Genomic DNA, 17664 nt, shown 5'->3' with positions numbered 1-17664 from the left:
AATAAACTGCATTAAGCAATTCTAATTAAAATGATTTCTAATGAATAAAAACTTCCAGCGACCAGCAGCTGCTTGGACGGCTCCTGTTATTAATAACATGCAATAATAAATTTGAAGCTGCCCAAATTTTGTGAAGTTAACAATGAACCACTAAGTCAATGTAAATTCCCACGTTTATTTCTGTCACCTGAACGTCTGCTTCATAAAGTCACGGTTTCTTTGTCTAATCTTGGTGGTCCAGACTCAGCCGTGCTGCAGCCACACTGCGTCTTCACCTCAGAGGCCGATCTAACAGTCCACTGGTCAACCCTCAGAACCAGAGCCTGACCAACAAAACAAAGCAACCGCCGTCCAGCACGAGGTCAGACACACACACAGACTGCAGGAACAGCCTCTGTGTGTGTGTCCCTGTGGTTCAGCAGCTGTCGTTAGCAGCTTCTTTACCCCAGCGGCTGGTCCACAGCTGCTTTGTTTCAGACAAAAAGGATCGTCATTTAGGATCCTTTAAAAACAGGGAGAAACAGCACTGTAGTGGTATTAGAGTGTACTGATACAGCACCACCACAAGAGGGCAGGAGAGGTTCTCCATATGAATCCTTCCTGAGAAGAGCCAAAGTCATAAAAGTAAATCAGTTCTGCCACAGCTGGACGCTTCAGACTCAACAAAAACTCCTGAACAAAACTTTTTAGACAAAACACCACGAGGCTCAAACGAAGAAGAAAGGCAGAGAGACATGGAGAGAGAGGAGCGCAGACAGGAGAGGGGGGGTCTTAATCTTAATCTCATTACCACCTCACACATCTGCTGTGAGCCGCTATAATCCCGATACTCATGTTGACTCCTCAAACAGGGTCTTTGTCTCCTCCTGACACTTTTCTCCTCACAATTAAGATTAAAAACCACAAATCTACCGAGCTGCACCATCTGTGCTTCAGTTTATCTTCACTTAAGTTCCTCATTTAACCTGCATCTGCACTCTGAGGCGTCATTAGATTTACACTGCCCCCTCTGGACATCAGAGGTGGGCGATTCTTTTGTTGATAATAAGAAAAGAAAACAAAAGGTTGTGTGTTTTTTTTTTCATAAAGAATAAATTAAAACTCATTTTAAAAAGTGTCACATCTTAAAGTTCTGAAAGTCGGGTAAGAACTGTGCAGCATTATCAGTGCAGACAGCACGCCTGTGTCCCTCCAAAGGGTAGATGGGACGACCGCAGTACTGCAGCGGGGAAGAGGCCAGCAGGGCCGGGAAGATGTTACCGATAATCAACAGCTGACTTTTGCTGCCTTTATTCATTTTTGGGTGGACGGTCGTCTGAGGGCTAGACCGGTCTGCAGGCTGCACTGAAGTCACAAGGGGGCCGGGTCGGGCCCGCAGGCCGTACTTTGCCCAGGTCTGCTGTACATCCTCATGATGCATTCAAGGACCATCATAAAGACAGACAATTCCATCACTCATGGCTTCCTAAGCTGTGCAGACAAAGGCTTAACCTTGGTTCTACTTTCCAACTTGGACTATTTGTCCCATGTGATGTATTCAGGCACAGTACTAAAGTCCAAAAGGTGAGTGAGTTGTGGCTGTGATGGACAGTCCGTGATGGACAGTCGGTGATGGACGGTCCGGTGATGGACGGTCCGGTGATGGACAGTCGGTGATGGACGGTCCGTGATGGACGGTCCGTGATGGACAGTCCGGTGATGGACAGTCCGTGATGGAGCGTCCGGTGATGGACAGTCCGTGATGGACGGTCCGTGATGGACAGTCCGTGATGGACAGTCCGTGATGGACGGTCCGTGATGGAGCGTCCGGTGATACTTTTGAACAGTCATTGGTTAAAAAAAGACCTTCTGCCTGTCCCTGCTGCACCGCCTGGCACCCAGACACAAGACCTGCACCTATTTTTGTGCCCTCTGTATTTAGCTGCCATGGTGCCACCTGTAAGTGAGCTCACATTGCTGGCAGGTAACACAGATTTAACATTGGTGCAGGACACAGACACGCACTGAGTGTGTGAGGGGTCCTTCTGCAGAACATGTATTTAAATCTATACAGTTTGCACCGGCCACATTCATAATCATCTGAACAAATCACCCGCTTGATAAAAGTAGAAAGTCTGCAGTATCTTAACATCACATTTTCCCTCTGTGTCCATGTAAGGTGCTGCGGGGCTGAGGGGTGTTGTGGGTTCTCTGGTCCCGGACTGAGGGAGGCTCTGCTACCACAGAAGGAGATGATCTGCTGCAACTGTTACTCCACTGCTAACCTGTAATTGTGCAACACAATACTACTCTGTATGCAGCACACACACGCAGAGTTGAGTAATCATGACTCAGGGTTTGTGTGGGTGATAATTACTCAAGGTGAAATGCTGAGACTGCTTAAGTGTGGGTGAGTAATCGCTTCACAAAGCACCTTGAATAATATCAGAGGTAACACTGTATTTACAGGTCCCACAGCCTTCTGATGATTATCAGCGACCTGTTGTGAGTCTTTCTGGGAAAGCACTGTGTGCACTGGAGAAATGATTACAGTAAAAACAGAGCCTGTTCATAAACTCCCCGAATATTCCAACTAAACAGTATTTGTTCCTCAGTTATTGAAGTAAAAACCAGCCAGTCAGCTGACCTGAGGAGCATCGTTCTGTTGGTTCTTACTGCTCAATTCAATCATCTGAAAAAGTCTCCATGTATGTGACCAAAGCTGAACAAACACCCCCAAACTTAACTTAAAGAGAAAGTTAGTGTGAAGAAGTTGCTTGTTTTGGCCAACAGAGGGCGCTGAATGCCCTCTACAGCAACTTCAAATCACCCTCCTGCTTCTAGTTACAAAGCTGTAGTGTCCACACAACAGAAACAATGGCAGCTCCACGTGTGATGTTTAGATTATTATTAAATTAATGTATTTATTTACAGCTTCTACAAATGCATCAGCCAAGAACTCTGAATGTTGGTCATGTGACTGCTGGTCACAGGTGACTTAATAAATGCTTCCTACAGTGCAGCATGTTTGTTTTTTACAGAATTCTGTCAGTGTTTTCTGTGAAATCTCTTAAAACTAAACTGCACATCACATCGTGAGGCATTCAAGGACCATTGTAAAGGCAGCTGAGCTTTCCTGGTTTCGTGCTACTACAGAGTGAGTTTTGCATTTGTTTAAAGCAGGATCTTAAAAAGCCAACGGCCGATGCTGCAGCCTTTCATGTGTCTGTCATTCTTAGTCTGTCAGGGGCTTGCTCTGAAGTTTCTGTGTCACCCAGGCGGGGCTGCTACAAAGTTGTCATCTTGTTCTCATTAGGAGGGAAGAGAGAGGGAAGAAGGGGGAAGAGGAGGAGGAAGAGGCGGAGGAGGCGGAGGAGGAGGAGGGATAGCCTGGAATAAATGAGGTCATCACTAGCACTCCCTCAGGAAGGTCTCATGGGAGGAGGAGGGAGGTTAGGAGTGGCTGATACCCCTCTGTGTAAATGATTTAAGAGGAAATCACCCAGTTTGTTTCATATCATTTCCTGCATGATCTACATCCTGGTCAGAAGACAGGAAATGATGCATTTTCTGTTGATGGCAGCTTAAATAAGGAGCCTAGAACCAGCTCCCATCATTCAAGCTGCCATGAATCTACTCAACACTCCGTCCCACAGAGTGCACTTCAGTGTGTGCGGGGCTATTTTAATTTCTGTTGGCCGACCTCTCCTATATCCCGACCATGTTGTAGTTGGAGGAGTTCCACGGAGGCTCCGCCCCCCCCCCCCTCACAGCAGCACTATCTGTGGTATCCATCTCCATACATGGCCGCAAATAGAACAGCTAGCCGCCTTTCTTTAGTGTGATTTCATCTAACGGAGATATTCAGGCTGGACCTGAGGCTGCACTCCTCCAAAACAAATACAGAGCAGCTCATCATAATAATAATAATCCAGAAAAAGCACACACAAAAACCTCAAACACACACAAGGCACTGTGGGTTAGTACCTCTGTGATGACATCTGATGTGTCATGATGTTTGGGGTCTGCCCTGTAGGCACACGTTGTTATTATAAAAACTGTGGAGGTAGAGACCTCAGGTGTAGATGGATGAGCCCATGCGTCATAAACTGCAGTTCCCCACACAGCCTCTGGGGGCTGACTCCCCAAAAATGGGTCAACCCCCACAGACCTCCATGTTGAAATGTTTCTTTTCTTTTCAGCAGAACACTGTTTACAGACCGGTAAAAGAACGTTCGGGTGTTCATTGATAGGTTGTGACAACTAAATATAAATAAATATAATTTACTCATCATTATATTAGGATATAAATTGCACATGTCTCAGATCACAAGCCACCCACCCATCTCAGTCCCACTCACACTCCAGCTCTTTGTCTGTATTTGATATTTTAAGTGTCAATGCTTGGCGGCTCCCACAGAGACTCATCACTCGTCCATGTTTATTTGTATTCTACGCATTACAACACAAGAGGGCAGGAAAACCCCGGCAGGACCATCAGCACCGGTACCCCCCAAGGCTGTGTACTTTCCCCTCTGCTCTTCTCCCTGTACACCAACTGCTGCACCTCCAGCCACCAGTCTGTCAAGCTGATTAAGTTTGCTGCGACACCACCCTCATTGGACTCATCTCAGATGGGGATGAGTCTGCCTACAGGATGGAGGTGGACCGTCTGGTGTCCTGGTGTGCTGACAACAACCTGGAGCTGAATGCCCAGAAGACAGTGGAGATGACAGTAGACTTTCGGAAAGTGCCAGCTCCATCACCCCCCCTCACCCTGACAGACACCTCCATCTCCACAGTGGACTCTTTCCGCTTCCTGGGTACCACCATCACCCAGGACCTCAAGTGGGAGCTCACCATCAGCTCCCTCATCAAAAAGGCCCAGCAGAGGATGTACTTCCTGCGGCAGCTGAGGAAACTCAAGGTGCCAGCCAGGATGATGGTTCAGTTCTACACGGCCATCATTGAGTCCATCCTCACCTCCTCCATCACAGTGTGGTACGCTGGGGCCACTGCCAGGGACAGGCACAGACTGCAGCGTGTTGTGCGCTCTGCTGAGAAGGTGATCGGCTGCAGCCTGCCATCTATCGAGGACCTGTACGTCTCCAGGACTCTGAGGCGTGCAGGTCGGATCACAGCTGACCCTTCTCACCCTGGACACGGACTCTTTGAGCCACTCCCCTCAGGCAGGAGGTTACGGTCCATTCGGACCAGAACCTCACGCCACAAGAACAGCTTCTTCCCCTCTGCTGTTGGACTGTTGAACTGTAATTAATGCACTGCTCTGCACTGTCTTCAGAAGGTCACTTTAGTATAGTCACTGCACAATGACGACTATTTGCACTGTTTACTCCATCTTGCACTACTTGCACACGAGTACCACCTCACCGATCCATGTGGTACCTGTTACATTATTACATTATTACACTGTTCCACTCGTTCATATAAGGGTCTATGTTTACCATTTCATCTGCACAGTATTTTATGTTCTGTTCATTGTATGTCTGTTACGCCATGTCTGTCATGTAAATTTAGCCTTACTTTAGTTTATTTACTTAATTTTATCTTAGTTTTTATCTTATTGCATGTTAATTGTTATATGTTCTTTGTATGCACCAATCACTCAAATTCCTAGTAATGTGAACCCCCTTCACTTACATGGCAATAAACATGATTCTGATTCTGATTCTGATTCTGATTCTGATCATAATTTAATCATAACGTTACAATAAAACACACACACTAATAAATCAATCAATGAATAAAGATGTCAGATGTCAGAAACAATCACCGGCCAGTTTGACCTCATGTACTTCACACACCCTCCACATCCAGCATCAGTCAGCGTCTGCAGTTACTGTAAGAGGCCTCCATGGATTTCAGTTTCACTGCGGCTCCACGTCCTCGTGCACTCACAGAGACAATCGATATCAACAACCAGCAGACCAAATAACAAGATGAGGGATCAATAGATGTGTTACTACCAACAATCACTGAACTTCCTTCAGTTCCTGCATAAAATGCCTTCAAATTGATTTAAGTTTTAATATGCAGAGAGAGAGAGAGAGCCTTAAACCTAAGCATCTGTTTCCATGGCGACAGTCGAGACAGCACACCTCCTCTGAAGGATCCAGTCACTCCCGATTCCACACATTTACACACAGAAAGTATGTGAGCAGTAGCCGGCTGGTCTGTTGATATCCTGCGACAGCGTAAACAGACGACAGGGGGAGTCGTTTTAGGAAACTCCTCAGGGTTTATTTAACCTCATGGCCCCTCCTGTCTGTCACACCGGGAGCTGTGTCTATATTCAGCTCAGACTGAGACACAGCCCGGATCCAGAGCAAACACACATAAACAAATTCAACCAGCAGAGCCACACAGAAAACATGAAAAACACAAATCAGCATTACTACTTTGAACTACACACACAGCTAAAAGTTCTGTCACACAAACACACACACGCCCCTCAAGGCCCCACACTGACCGGGGCCAGACATGTCAGGGATGGAGTAAAGGCAAGCGCAGCTGTGCGGCACACCCTGACTACACACACACAGGAATGTGGTGCTGGCACAGCCCAGGTGCCATCATTCAGAGCTGTGACATCACCGTGTGTGTGTGTGTGTGTGTGTGTGTGGACCGGCCGGTCACCAGACACCACTGAGGTATGTCAGGCAGTATGTGTGTGTGAAGGAGAGTGGATGATAGAGGATGGTAAAAGTGTGTGTGTGTGTGTTCTGCTCTGGCCAATGATGCAAATACGCACACACTGCCCAGATCAGTTACACACATGTTAGGGGGCAGCTATTACCGACTGACCTTCACCCTGGACGTCAGTCAACACAGCATTTGGTTCTTTAGAAGACACGATAAACACACAACCCTCACACTGCAGGTGAGTTATGGTACATCCCTGTCTGTCCCTGCTGGTGTTAACCTGTGGCTGTGTCTTTATAGTGCACACTGAACGCCTCACTCAGGGCAGGACAAACATGGGACAACACCTCCTCATTCAGTTTGTTTAATGTTACATATTCTGAACTTAAACAACAGGTTTTAATGTGGAAAATGTTCCTCGTGGTCATCCTGTACAAACAGATACAAACATGTGTCCTTTGTTTACATATAAAAATGGTCAATAACAGCTGCAAATGTCACGTTTCCAGCCAATGAAATTAAGCTGCAATCCACTCTTTGCCAAGACATCCACAAGGGACTTTCCAGACTTTCACTCGATTGGCTGAAAGGGCACCCTGCAGGACTGAGAAACACAGCTAGCACAGTAATGTCAAGGCTGACAATAAACCACCTCCAAGTTAAAATGTTAAACTTTTCTTTTGCTTGGTTAAGATAATAAACTTGCTTTGTTAGACTCTTTCATAACATCCATCATTCTCTTGGCTACAATGCTGATGAGTAAAAAGCCTGCACTCTGCACAAAGTTCTTTAACTTTTCCATCATCCGAACACATCATCCCGGGTCGTTTGTTGTCCTGGTGAGAAGGGTTTATTTGTACTAAAGACCTGATTGTAGTAATCAAGCAAACACTGAGGCTACAAAGACGCCGTCTAAATCAGAAACCGACATTTTACACGGCCTCAAGATGACGAGGAGAAGGGCGGCTGAAGACCGGGCGGAAGAAAGATGGCATCTGGAAAAACAGTTACTCCATCTCAGCCCAAGCCACCACTTTTCCAGGATTAGATACCAACTGTATCCATATAAAAACACACACTATTAAGAACTATAACTGCAAAGTCTATGTATACGTGTACTCCTGGGATGCATGCGGCCGGTGTGTGTGTGTCATTCCACTGTAAGCCAATAAAAGTGTCCTTGTGATGGGCCAAACATTCCTTCCTTCCAGTCTCTAAAAAGCTCCTGTGGAATGGCAGAGATGAGTCACAGCTGCCAGGAGACCACCAGTCACGTTCAACGGGACACTTGGAGTCACTCCCAACACATGTTCAATTCCTTTTCCATCATTCACAGGAAACAGCGAGCAAAGGAAGTCCCACAATCTTTCTCTCCGCTTCTTCAGCCTAAATATGACCCAAAGTTTTACACAAAGCCCGAAAGAAGACGAAGAGAACCCAATCAAATACATAAAAACCAAATGTAGGCATTTTTAGTGATAACCGTCCAATCGATTGGCACCTAAAAAGCCTTGTCTAATTATCAATTAACTTTAATAACTACATTTTATCTAAGTGAGTCATTTTGGGAGGATCTGAAGGAGGAGGCAGTTCATGTGAGGAAACCCTCAAACATGGGAAATAAAGAATGAGCTGAAATGTCCTCCAAGCCTTTTAGATGGATGATGACTGAGACGGGAAGTTCAGATGTTAGTAGTGCTGCACAAGGAGGTCACTGCAGATACACTTTAACTATTCACACATGTGTAATGTGAGATTATTTACCACCACAAACAAACTTTCCAGCACCACTGAAGGTGTCCGACACACCTATACTTAAAGACTCTCCACAACTGCACACACACCCACACACACTCAGAAGAGATGTAGGTCAGCAGAGGCCATGAACTGTGGCTCCGAGCCCCACTTTCCACTGCGTGCTGCTCTGGCTCCTGCAGACTGCAAAACACTCGGCAGCGGTGGGGTTTCACAAAGGAGTCAGCTTGCTGGCACTATGTCCTCACAGCAGACCATCCATGACCTCATGGAGGCATGAAATGTGGGCTGCCACTTCGGATCGAGCCGATTGCAACACAAGCTGATGATAGGCTGAAAATGTTAAGAAGCAACTTTTATTTTGAAGAAAACATTCAAATAACACCCAGAGATTTGCACTATATTGCGTTGCTGCTGCGTACAGTTGTCCCTGAAGGGTTTGGTGTCAGATTTGTGTCAGTGAGGCCGACAGGTTGTCATGTATGAAATGTAGTTGTGGAAACTGCCCGAAGGGACGAAGCAGAACAGGGCCGAGAAATGAGAGGGGGACGTGGAAAGACAGCATGATGACAGCTCACACACACGCAGGAGAGAGTGCTCGGCATTAGCGACACTACCTGACCAAAGATTACCGAAGATCAAACATTCTCACCAAAACGTTTTTGACAAAACTGTAAAATGTGATTATAAGATCCAACGTTCAGTGGAAACTCAGGGAAAACCATCTATTACCAGGAAAATCTGCCACATAAAGTATTGTACTGTATAATTCCTGCAGTCAACAATAAGAGCTGACACTGTTGCCGTTTAAATGCATCTGGATGCATATTTTTGCCATAATTATTATCTCAGTGTGTCATTATTTTGTTCACAATGCACTATGCACAATGTCATTTTATGCACTATGACATAAGAAATAAATACCAGCAATTATTCACATCCAGAAGAACAAAGTTTAGCTTCAGCTGACATCTTCTACCAACGCAACAACCTTGTAAAGTTTCAAGATTTCCTCCACATCTAACCCTCGTCCCTCACAAACATCTGTTTTTTTTATTAAGATATCAGAATATGACTGTGATCTCCAGGCTGTCAGTCAGAGCGAGTTACTCTCACACAGTTCCACACATGAAACTGCACCGACAGATGAAGCAGAGTGTATGAAAGTAAGACCGTCAGGGCCTGAAGTTGATCCTCACACAGAGTTCACCACAAACCGTCACCACAAAGGATCAGTTTGCTAATTTTATGACCCCCCACCCCATTTGAACTGAGCAAGAAAACTCAAAATGTGTCTTTCTACACTGACATTGCTCAAAGACTAACACATACATCAGGCCAGGAAATAAGAGGTGCTAAATAATGCCCTTCATGATAAAACAACAGATAAGAAACATAAGAAATCCTCTTTTCTGATTGGCCGTCATGTAAAAAAATAGAAACAGTAACTCGTGGCTTTCTGGGGGTCGCTCACCCTGTCTTTGTCATCAGCCACGTCGCAGAGGACGTCATCCAGGTCGAGGATTCCGCCATCGCCGTGCTCTAACCGATGCACCTGGAGCCAGTAACCAGCATCCTGCAGGAGAGAGACGTGAGAAAGAGACGTTAAAATCTGTTTACACACATGTGACGATCCAAAACTACAGTTCCTGGAGTGGCCGCTTCAAAAAGCTTTGGGGAAAAGGACATTTTTATTTTCTCTCCTACTGCAGTAAGACATTCAGAGGAGAAGAAAAACAGCCAAAAGTGTTTGACTAAAGAGCTGAAAAGAAACACACAAGAAAAAAACACAAGTCTATATACGAGTAAATCCTATTCTGTCAGGCATGAAGGCTGGAGGGGCTCCCACCCACAGCTGCTGTATAACTGCAAACAATTTCTTGTCAAATGTTTTGATGTGAAGAACAAAGGTCACGTTAGCGTGGCAGAGATAAAAACTGAGCCAAAGAGGGGGAACGAAAAACAGAATAATTCACCGCAGCGACCTGCAAAAACAAGCACAAGACCTCAGAAAGACGACCACACACACTTCGCTGCAACCACCGCTGCGCACTAATGCAATTACACAAGTCAAATGTGCACTTCTCAGCTGTCAGTGTGTTAAGTGTACAAGCATCATCATGCAACACATATCACACTGCAGCCCTGAGGGAAGCGGCGTCAACACCCACTTGTACAGTTACAGTACAACTGTAAAGCTGTGCTGGATATTCCCTGGACGGGTCAGGATGAAATAACGATGATTCATCTTATCTTATCTTATTAACTTATTCATCCAGGTCATCTTATATCTAAACGTTTAAAAACCTGAGGCTTCCCTGATTGGCTAATACGACTGACAAGATGAGACCCACATTGCCCAATACAGACTCATTCTGAAAGAGCTGCTTGACCCACAATTCAGTGCAAAAAGGCACATTTTAAAGATGTGTTAAATCCAACATGTGAATATTAAGTGAGGGCCTAAGGAGAGATGTTTCTGTCAGTCAGACGCTGTGACAGATGTCAGGGTCTGTGGCAGGCCGTGTCACTTTGTGTAACCCTCGACAGCGAGACCCTGTGGAGCAGATGGAGCCCAGCGTGGACATCTAAATTTACTCACACTCACTCACACACACTTTACTGACAGCACTGCTTATCTTGTTATTGATTTTAATCTTGAGATCACGACATCGTTTCTTAAAATAATGTATTTTGTCAGACATGCCAGGATAATGATCAAGTTTCAGCTGCAAACTAATTACTGCAGGTTTCTGAGGTTTTTTTGGTGAAAAAAGCCACAGCACACATTTCAGTGTTTTGCTTTGAAAAATATGGGGCACCACCCATAAACCATTAAAACTAAACCTGTTGACTTATGGCACAAGTTCTGCCACAAATCAAAGTTGACCCATAAACATAGTATCAGTCCATCCATCCATCCATCATCTGAACCCGCTCGTAGTATTAGTCGACATATTTATTTCTTCTTCAAAAAGCAAAACAAAGCAGCAGTCCAGGGAGATGTGTGTAAATGTGACAGCTCGTCATGTGTGTTGGACGTCCACATCAGGTCCCTATAGTAGGATATCTGTTGTGACTGAGTGGGACCGACGACATCAAAGCAAAGAGAGTGTGTGTGTGTGTGTGTGTGTGTGCGTGCGTGCGTGCGTGCGTCTCTGGGGCCAAGTTTGTCTGGTAAAAATAGCTCAAAGCAAATGTCACAGTGCCAAACTTAAGACAGGAGGCCGACATGGTTAGAAACACACACACACACTCCTCATCATCGTCACCATGCCATTTGAATACTACAAACGTTATCTCTACTTTCTTGCTAGAAAAGAAATCTAAAGTGCGAACAGAGATGAAATCACCATGTGAGGCCCTCAGCAGCCCAACAGCAGACCTGGACGGAGGCCAACGGCAAGCTGCTGGCTGAGGGGAGGCGGGGAAACCCGACAGACAAGCTGCCCCGGGGTGACCGCTGCTCTGCAGCAGCACCATAAAAAGGAAAGTCAATGAGGGACCGACGTCCTCAAGTCATTATACAGTAAGAGTGGTTATTAGAGCTGTAACAAAGGCAGAGGAATTCAAAACATCACCCAAGCTAAACAAAGAATATCAGTGTGTGTTGTACCACAAATATGATGAAAGGAGATGGAGCACAGGTCACACTCTTTAAAAACACTTAACACAGTGTTATAACAGCTGGAGACAAACAGAAACACTTCGTGGGATGTAACAACACTCAGCGACACATTTGAAGGATGCAACTGAATCAAGACCCAACCCAGCTCACTCTGCAACTCTCCACAGCTACAGCTAGTGTACGTCAAAGTGTACTCTCTTTGTGGAGTCTTTTTTAAAATGTCTGTTAAAGCCAGGTGACCCATCGCTCCTCATATAAACCCTCAAAGCAGCACTGTGGAACACATAGCAACAATGCCTAAATCAAACACAGTCAGTAAAAGCAGCCTGAATCTGTCGTGGTAACAGTGTCATCCGACCGTGTGTTAGGCTTGTGCAAAATCATATCGTGTGCAATTAATCGTCAGAAAAACTGTCACCGATTAATATTTGCAACTTATCGATTACAGCGATTGGTGCCTCGTCATGATGACGCATTTTTGTGTGCGACATACTCTCACCACCACCCGCAAGCGTGAACATGTGAGCCCACAGTAACAGGGCTCTAGACTAACTTTTTGCACTGGTGCGCCTAACTTTTTTTTTTTCTTAGGTGCACCGCATCACACTTAACACGGCAGTTTGTTTGTGAATTAAAAAAATGATTAACAACATACACACCTTTATTTATTTAATAGCTGTGATTGAGATAAATATTCTGTTTTCTTCAACACATTTCTAATGTACCAACATCTTCCTCACCTCTCTGCCTCTCCGTCTCCTCTCTTTCTAAAGTTGAGCTCCAGCTGACAGACTTTTCATTCTGTCTGTTACAGATATCATCCTGGCAGACAATGGTCCACTATAGCAGGATCAGGGCCAGCCCAAGGCATATGCAAAATATGAGGTCGCTTAGGGCCCCCAAGAGCACCAAAAGTCCATGATAAAATATATATTTTATATTTTAAAAAGTAACATTGATTAATACAAATGAGATGGTATGGTAATGATAGTGGGTGTGTTACACACTTAGTGCAGCCTATAGGATGATGAAGCATCTGATGGTGGTGGTGGTGGTATGAAATTTTGCTTAGGGCCCCATAAAGGCTTGGGCCGGCCCTGAGCAGGATAATAACAATACTTTATAAATGGGCGTTGGTCTTGTAACCATGTTCTATAACTCCTTAAACCCAGCTGACTGCTGTCAGTCAGAGTGAATCAGCCTTCACAGGTGGAACCACACAGGTCAGATAACACTGTCAGACCTGTTGTTCAGTCTGTTATAATGCTGCCAGCACGTCACGCCCCCGCCCTTCACCGTCTCCGATTGGTTTAGACCATGATATGGGCCTGATCTGTGTGTGTTGTTGGACCACAGGGAGACTTTTCAGAGTCAGGGAGAACGTATAACAGCTGGTCGCAGTCCCGGTGCGACCTCCGATATCTTTTGGTTGCACCATTGAGAAATTAGGTCGCACTCTAGAGCCCTGTAATAACAATAATGGCGCAGGAAGTGGCATTCAATTCATGCGGAGCAGCTTGTTCCTAACAGAGGTACAACGTCTGTCACCGTAAGCCAGACTACGAAGAAAGGGCAACGCCGTACATGCATACGCCACATGCATTAGGTGTGAAGCGTTGGTTGTTGCCATGGTAACGGAATGTTTGCTCGTATCGTAAAGAATGAACTCCGACTGGAAAAGCTGCCTCCCGATCCACAGCAAGATAGGAAAACATTACAACAGTCTCCTCCAGCAGATATCGGAAAGAACTTCACTCCACGGTACGTTTAGTCATCGTGCTCCTTACGACCAAACTAACCGCTGGAAGGTCGTAATGCAGGTTAATTTGCACACACATACATTTAAATGTGGAATTGTCCGGTTTGCTAGTTTTTTCTGCTCCTACAGGTTAATTTGCACAGACACATTTTTTTAAACTTGAAATAATCACTGATGTGACTTTCCTGAACTTATTTGTCCCGTTTAATGTTGATATGCATCGTGATTAATTATTTTGCTAATATCGCCCAACCCTATGAACACATCCCTGCTGCACTTCTGCTGCTGCTGCACATGTCAAACCACAAGATGTCTCTGGAAACCCTCAACTCAGAGTTTCAGTCAGATGAGAGTGAAGGGACGAACAGCGATGATGAAGATGAGCCGAATTACATGGACATGCTGTTGCTGTTCCATGACCTGTTGTACTTCGATTACATCTACACCAACAACGCAATCATAGACATGCTGGTAAGGACACTAAGGCTTGTTTTAAATGTCTGCTGAGAAGTCTTTGAAATGCAACGAATCCCTGCATCTTTATTTATTTCCAGCAGTTCATAGAGAGCATCCTCGAATGGAGCCTTGACTCCATCTACATGGATTCAGATGAGGTCCTCTACTGGGATCCCTTGGAAATAGACACTGCGTCCCCAAACAGCTCACCCACGGCCGTCTCTCTGTGGTATGAAGAGGTGCCAGACACCGAGGACTCTGATCTGCCGTTCCTTCGGGATTCCTTCCAGCCGTCTGAAGACTCGAGCAGTTCATCTGCCCCCTCAGACATTTAGGGCAAATTTAACGGACAAAGACCCACAGAACTCTGCGTCCAATCATGCGCAAAGCTGCCGAAGGTCCCGTCAATGCTTACAGAGCGTGATGTAAATAGCATACTTCAATGGCAAAAATAAAAACACCGTTAGCTTAGCCTAGCCTAGCGTAGTCATAGAGTTCAGGCTATCCAACTAGAATGTCGTTCTCTGTCCGACGATGGGAGTATGTGTGCACACGTGTCTGTGTGTGCGTCTGTGTGTGTACACGCATCGTGCCTCTGTGCGCAGACAGCAGTGGTGAATGTAAACGCACAACCATGCAGACAGAAATGACATGCTGCCGTGCAGATAAGATCAATAACATGAGCTGTTTAGTTTAAGAAAGGAACCGGGTGCAGACCTGTTCTGTAGGAAAGGTTCTTAAATGTCTTCTGTTATGATCTGGTGCTATGTAGAAATTAAAAAGAAATGAAATTGACTTGACCTGATATAATGATGGAAACACTGACCTGATTCTTAAATATGGTGAATGTTGGATAATTAGGATATATACTTTATGCTCATCTCTGGAATTTGCGGAGTGTTAAAAGTAGAAAAATCCTCAACAATGGGAACCGAACCGAAAACCATGACCTCAGAACCGTGACCTCAGAACCGTGACCTCAGAACCGTGACCTCAGAACCGTGACCTCAGAACCGTGACCTCAGAACCGTGACCTCAGAACCGTGACACAAACCAAACCGTGGATTTAGTGAACCGTTCCAGCTCTACTGTGTAGTAACTATAAGTTCATTATTAACTGCCATTTAAAAGCTCTGTATATGGAAACAGCGTCAGGGCTACAAGTAGAGGGACATAATAGAGTTATGAAGACTTAAAGCATAAAAAGAAGTTGATTTTTTTAATTTATTCTAAAAAAATGGAAATACACTTGACTCGGTATGCTCCACTCTGAAACCGTGAGCCCCACATGCTGTAGATATTGAATGATTTGCATGTTACAGCCTCAAGACACCAGTGTTTCCACTTTGATTTGTACACAGAGATCCTTCACATATTCACATGTGTTATATTCATATGTTTGTCATATTACTGCCCATTAGAAATTAGGCACAGTTACACTGAGGAATACAGAATCATCACATTGTTCTGCCTCACTAAGAGGCTTTATTTTAAGGTAGTTTGAGGTAATATAGTGACACCTATATTTATCCGTTTCATTGATGCCTGAGACAGTATTTGTCTGTAAGTACAGCAAAGTTTTATCTTTAAGTATATTAAATGTTGTACTGTTGTTCTGAGTTAAGCTGGGAGCTTAAGCTAACATGGATGACTTAGCATTTTTCTTTTCTTTTTTAATGTTCATTTGATGTTTAAGTTATGTTAACATGGTTAAGACGGTGTTTTAGCATACTAATCTGGATTGTTGTATTTTCTGTTTACAGTTTTACAAGTAATGTGAGCATATCCACACGACCGACAATAAAACAAGAAAAGTCACGCCTTGTTAGCTGTTAGCTATCTGCCTAGCTCTGAACTGGTACTCACTGCGAGGATACAAGTGCTAGTTATACTGCCTATGGTTTAAGTTTTGGAGGATTGTTAACGGAGATACGTTGAATAAACTGGGTTTATGTTTAGGTCTGTCTGTCACTCCTGCTGTCGATCAGGGCCTTTAAAGCTATCGCTAGCACATGGCAAGGAGTGTCACAAAAAAATCATTAAAAACAAATAAATAAATAAATAAAATGGGGGGAAAAAATCTTTGACTTGAGCTACCTGACATGAGGCCAGCCTCATCCCATTATGTTGAATAGTCATGAACAAGCTACAACTTAACCCTGATTGTAACAGCTAACCATGAGCCGCTGTGTTTAAATGCTGAACCAAACCACAGGTGGATGGAAGCACAAAACAAAGCAACGGTGGCAGCGGGTGGATGTGGGCCTGGGACTCCAGGGACCACAAAATAAGAAAAGCTCCTCACCTTGTGATAATCATGTTTCATCATGTCAATCATTGTTATCTTTGTGTTTTGAACTCTTTGTGCTCATAAAACCAAAATGCTGCGCTGCACATCCTCGCTGGGAATTCTGTGTGTCTCCATACAGCTCACTGCAACCCTGCAGTGCAGCATCAGTGAAACATTTACAGCTGCTTAAAATTCATTTCTGCTGCAACTTTAAATCTGTGATTTAAAAAATAAATGCCTGTCGCTGCAGTCACCTCCCCTCCCTCACCATTTAAGAAAGATCTGAGAGAATCATTAACTGAATGTAGACTTAGGATTTAAAGGCAGGGAGGGGTTTTGTTCAGGCCCAGGCCAGATGGATTCACACGGAGGAAGCCACTTAAAGGGAATGAGGGTGCGAAAGCTCCTAAAATAAAGACGAAGTGACACTCATCCTGCTGCAAGTTAAAAAAAACACACAATCTTATCTGTGACAACACACACACAATCCTCACAGCAGGCAGCACTGATGAGCAGGGGGCTAAGAACAAGCAGCAGCTTATTGCAATAAGTGTGTTTGATATTGTCTGTGTGCAACACGACGACCTGAGCAACAGGCAGCAAGCCGAGCCGGAGCAGGTATGATACACAAAGCCGCAAAAACAAGTGTGTCTTTCAGGGGAACCTTCCGGATGTGACACGCACAGAGAATACCTCGTCAAACATGACCACCTCTGTATCCACATATCAGCACTCTGTTCATCAGGATTAACAAATCCTCCTCTCAGTCCGGTCTGATGTTTGGATGTGTGCACAGCCACACGTGACCCACACTGCAGGGTCACAACAAGGTGGAAGGAGGAAACAAAAGAGCCTTTCAGGGAGGAATGACAGCAGTGAGGAGAGAGGCAGAAGCTGGAAGAATGTCATTCATCTAATACACCATGTGTAAAACCACAGACACACACTGTGTGAAGACAGACGTGTCAGGTGACGAGGAACTACAACCATGTGGTGTGTGTGTGTGTGTTCGTGTGTGTGTGTGTGTGTGTGTGTGTGTGTGCGTGTGTGTGTGTGTGTGTGTGTGTTCGTGTGTGTGTGTGTTCGTGTGTGTGTGTTCGTGTGTGCGTGTTCGTGTGTGCGTGTGTGTGTGTC

At 44.9% G+C, this 17664-nt stretch overlaps 1 protein-coding gene across 4 annotated transcripts in view; it reads right to left on the bottom strand.

The window, feature by feature from the left end:
• The window catches only part of pard3ab (par-3 family cell polarity regulator alpha, b), a 183713-nt gene that overhangs the window by 141371 nt on the left and 24678 nt on the right, over nucleotides 1–17664 (bottom strand). For all 4 annotated transcript variants that reach the window (XM_028426670.1, XM_028426671.1, XM_028426673.1 and 1 more), the window contains exon 2: nucleotides 9872–9973. In XM_028426670.1, the coding sequence (XP_028282471.1) occupies nucleotides 9872–9973 (102 nt within the window). The remainder of the gene's footprint in view (nucleotides 1–9871; nucleotides 9974–17664) is intronic.

This window comes from Parambassis ranga, chromosome 17 (assembly GCF_900634625.1).
Source record: "Parambassis ranga chromosome 17, fParRan2.1, whole genome shotgun sequence".
Taxonomy (NCBI): Eukaryota; Metazoa; Chordata; class Actinopteri; family Ambassidae; genus Parambassis; species Parambassis ranga.
The sequence above is the reverse complement of the archived record's forward strand: the minus strand, read 5'-3'. Positions and strand labels throughout refer to the sequence as shown.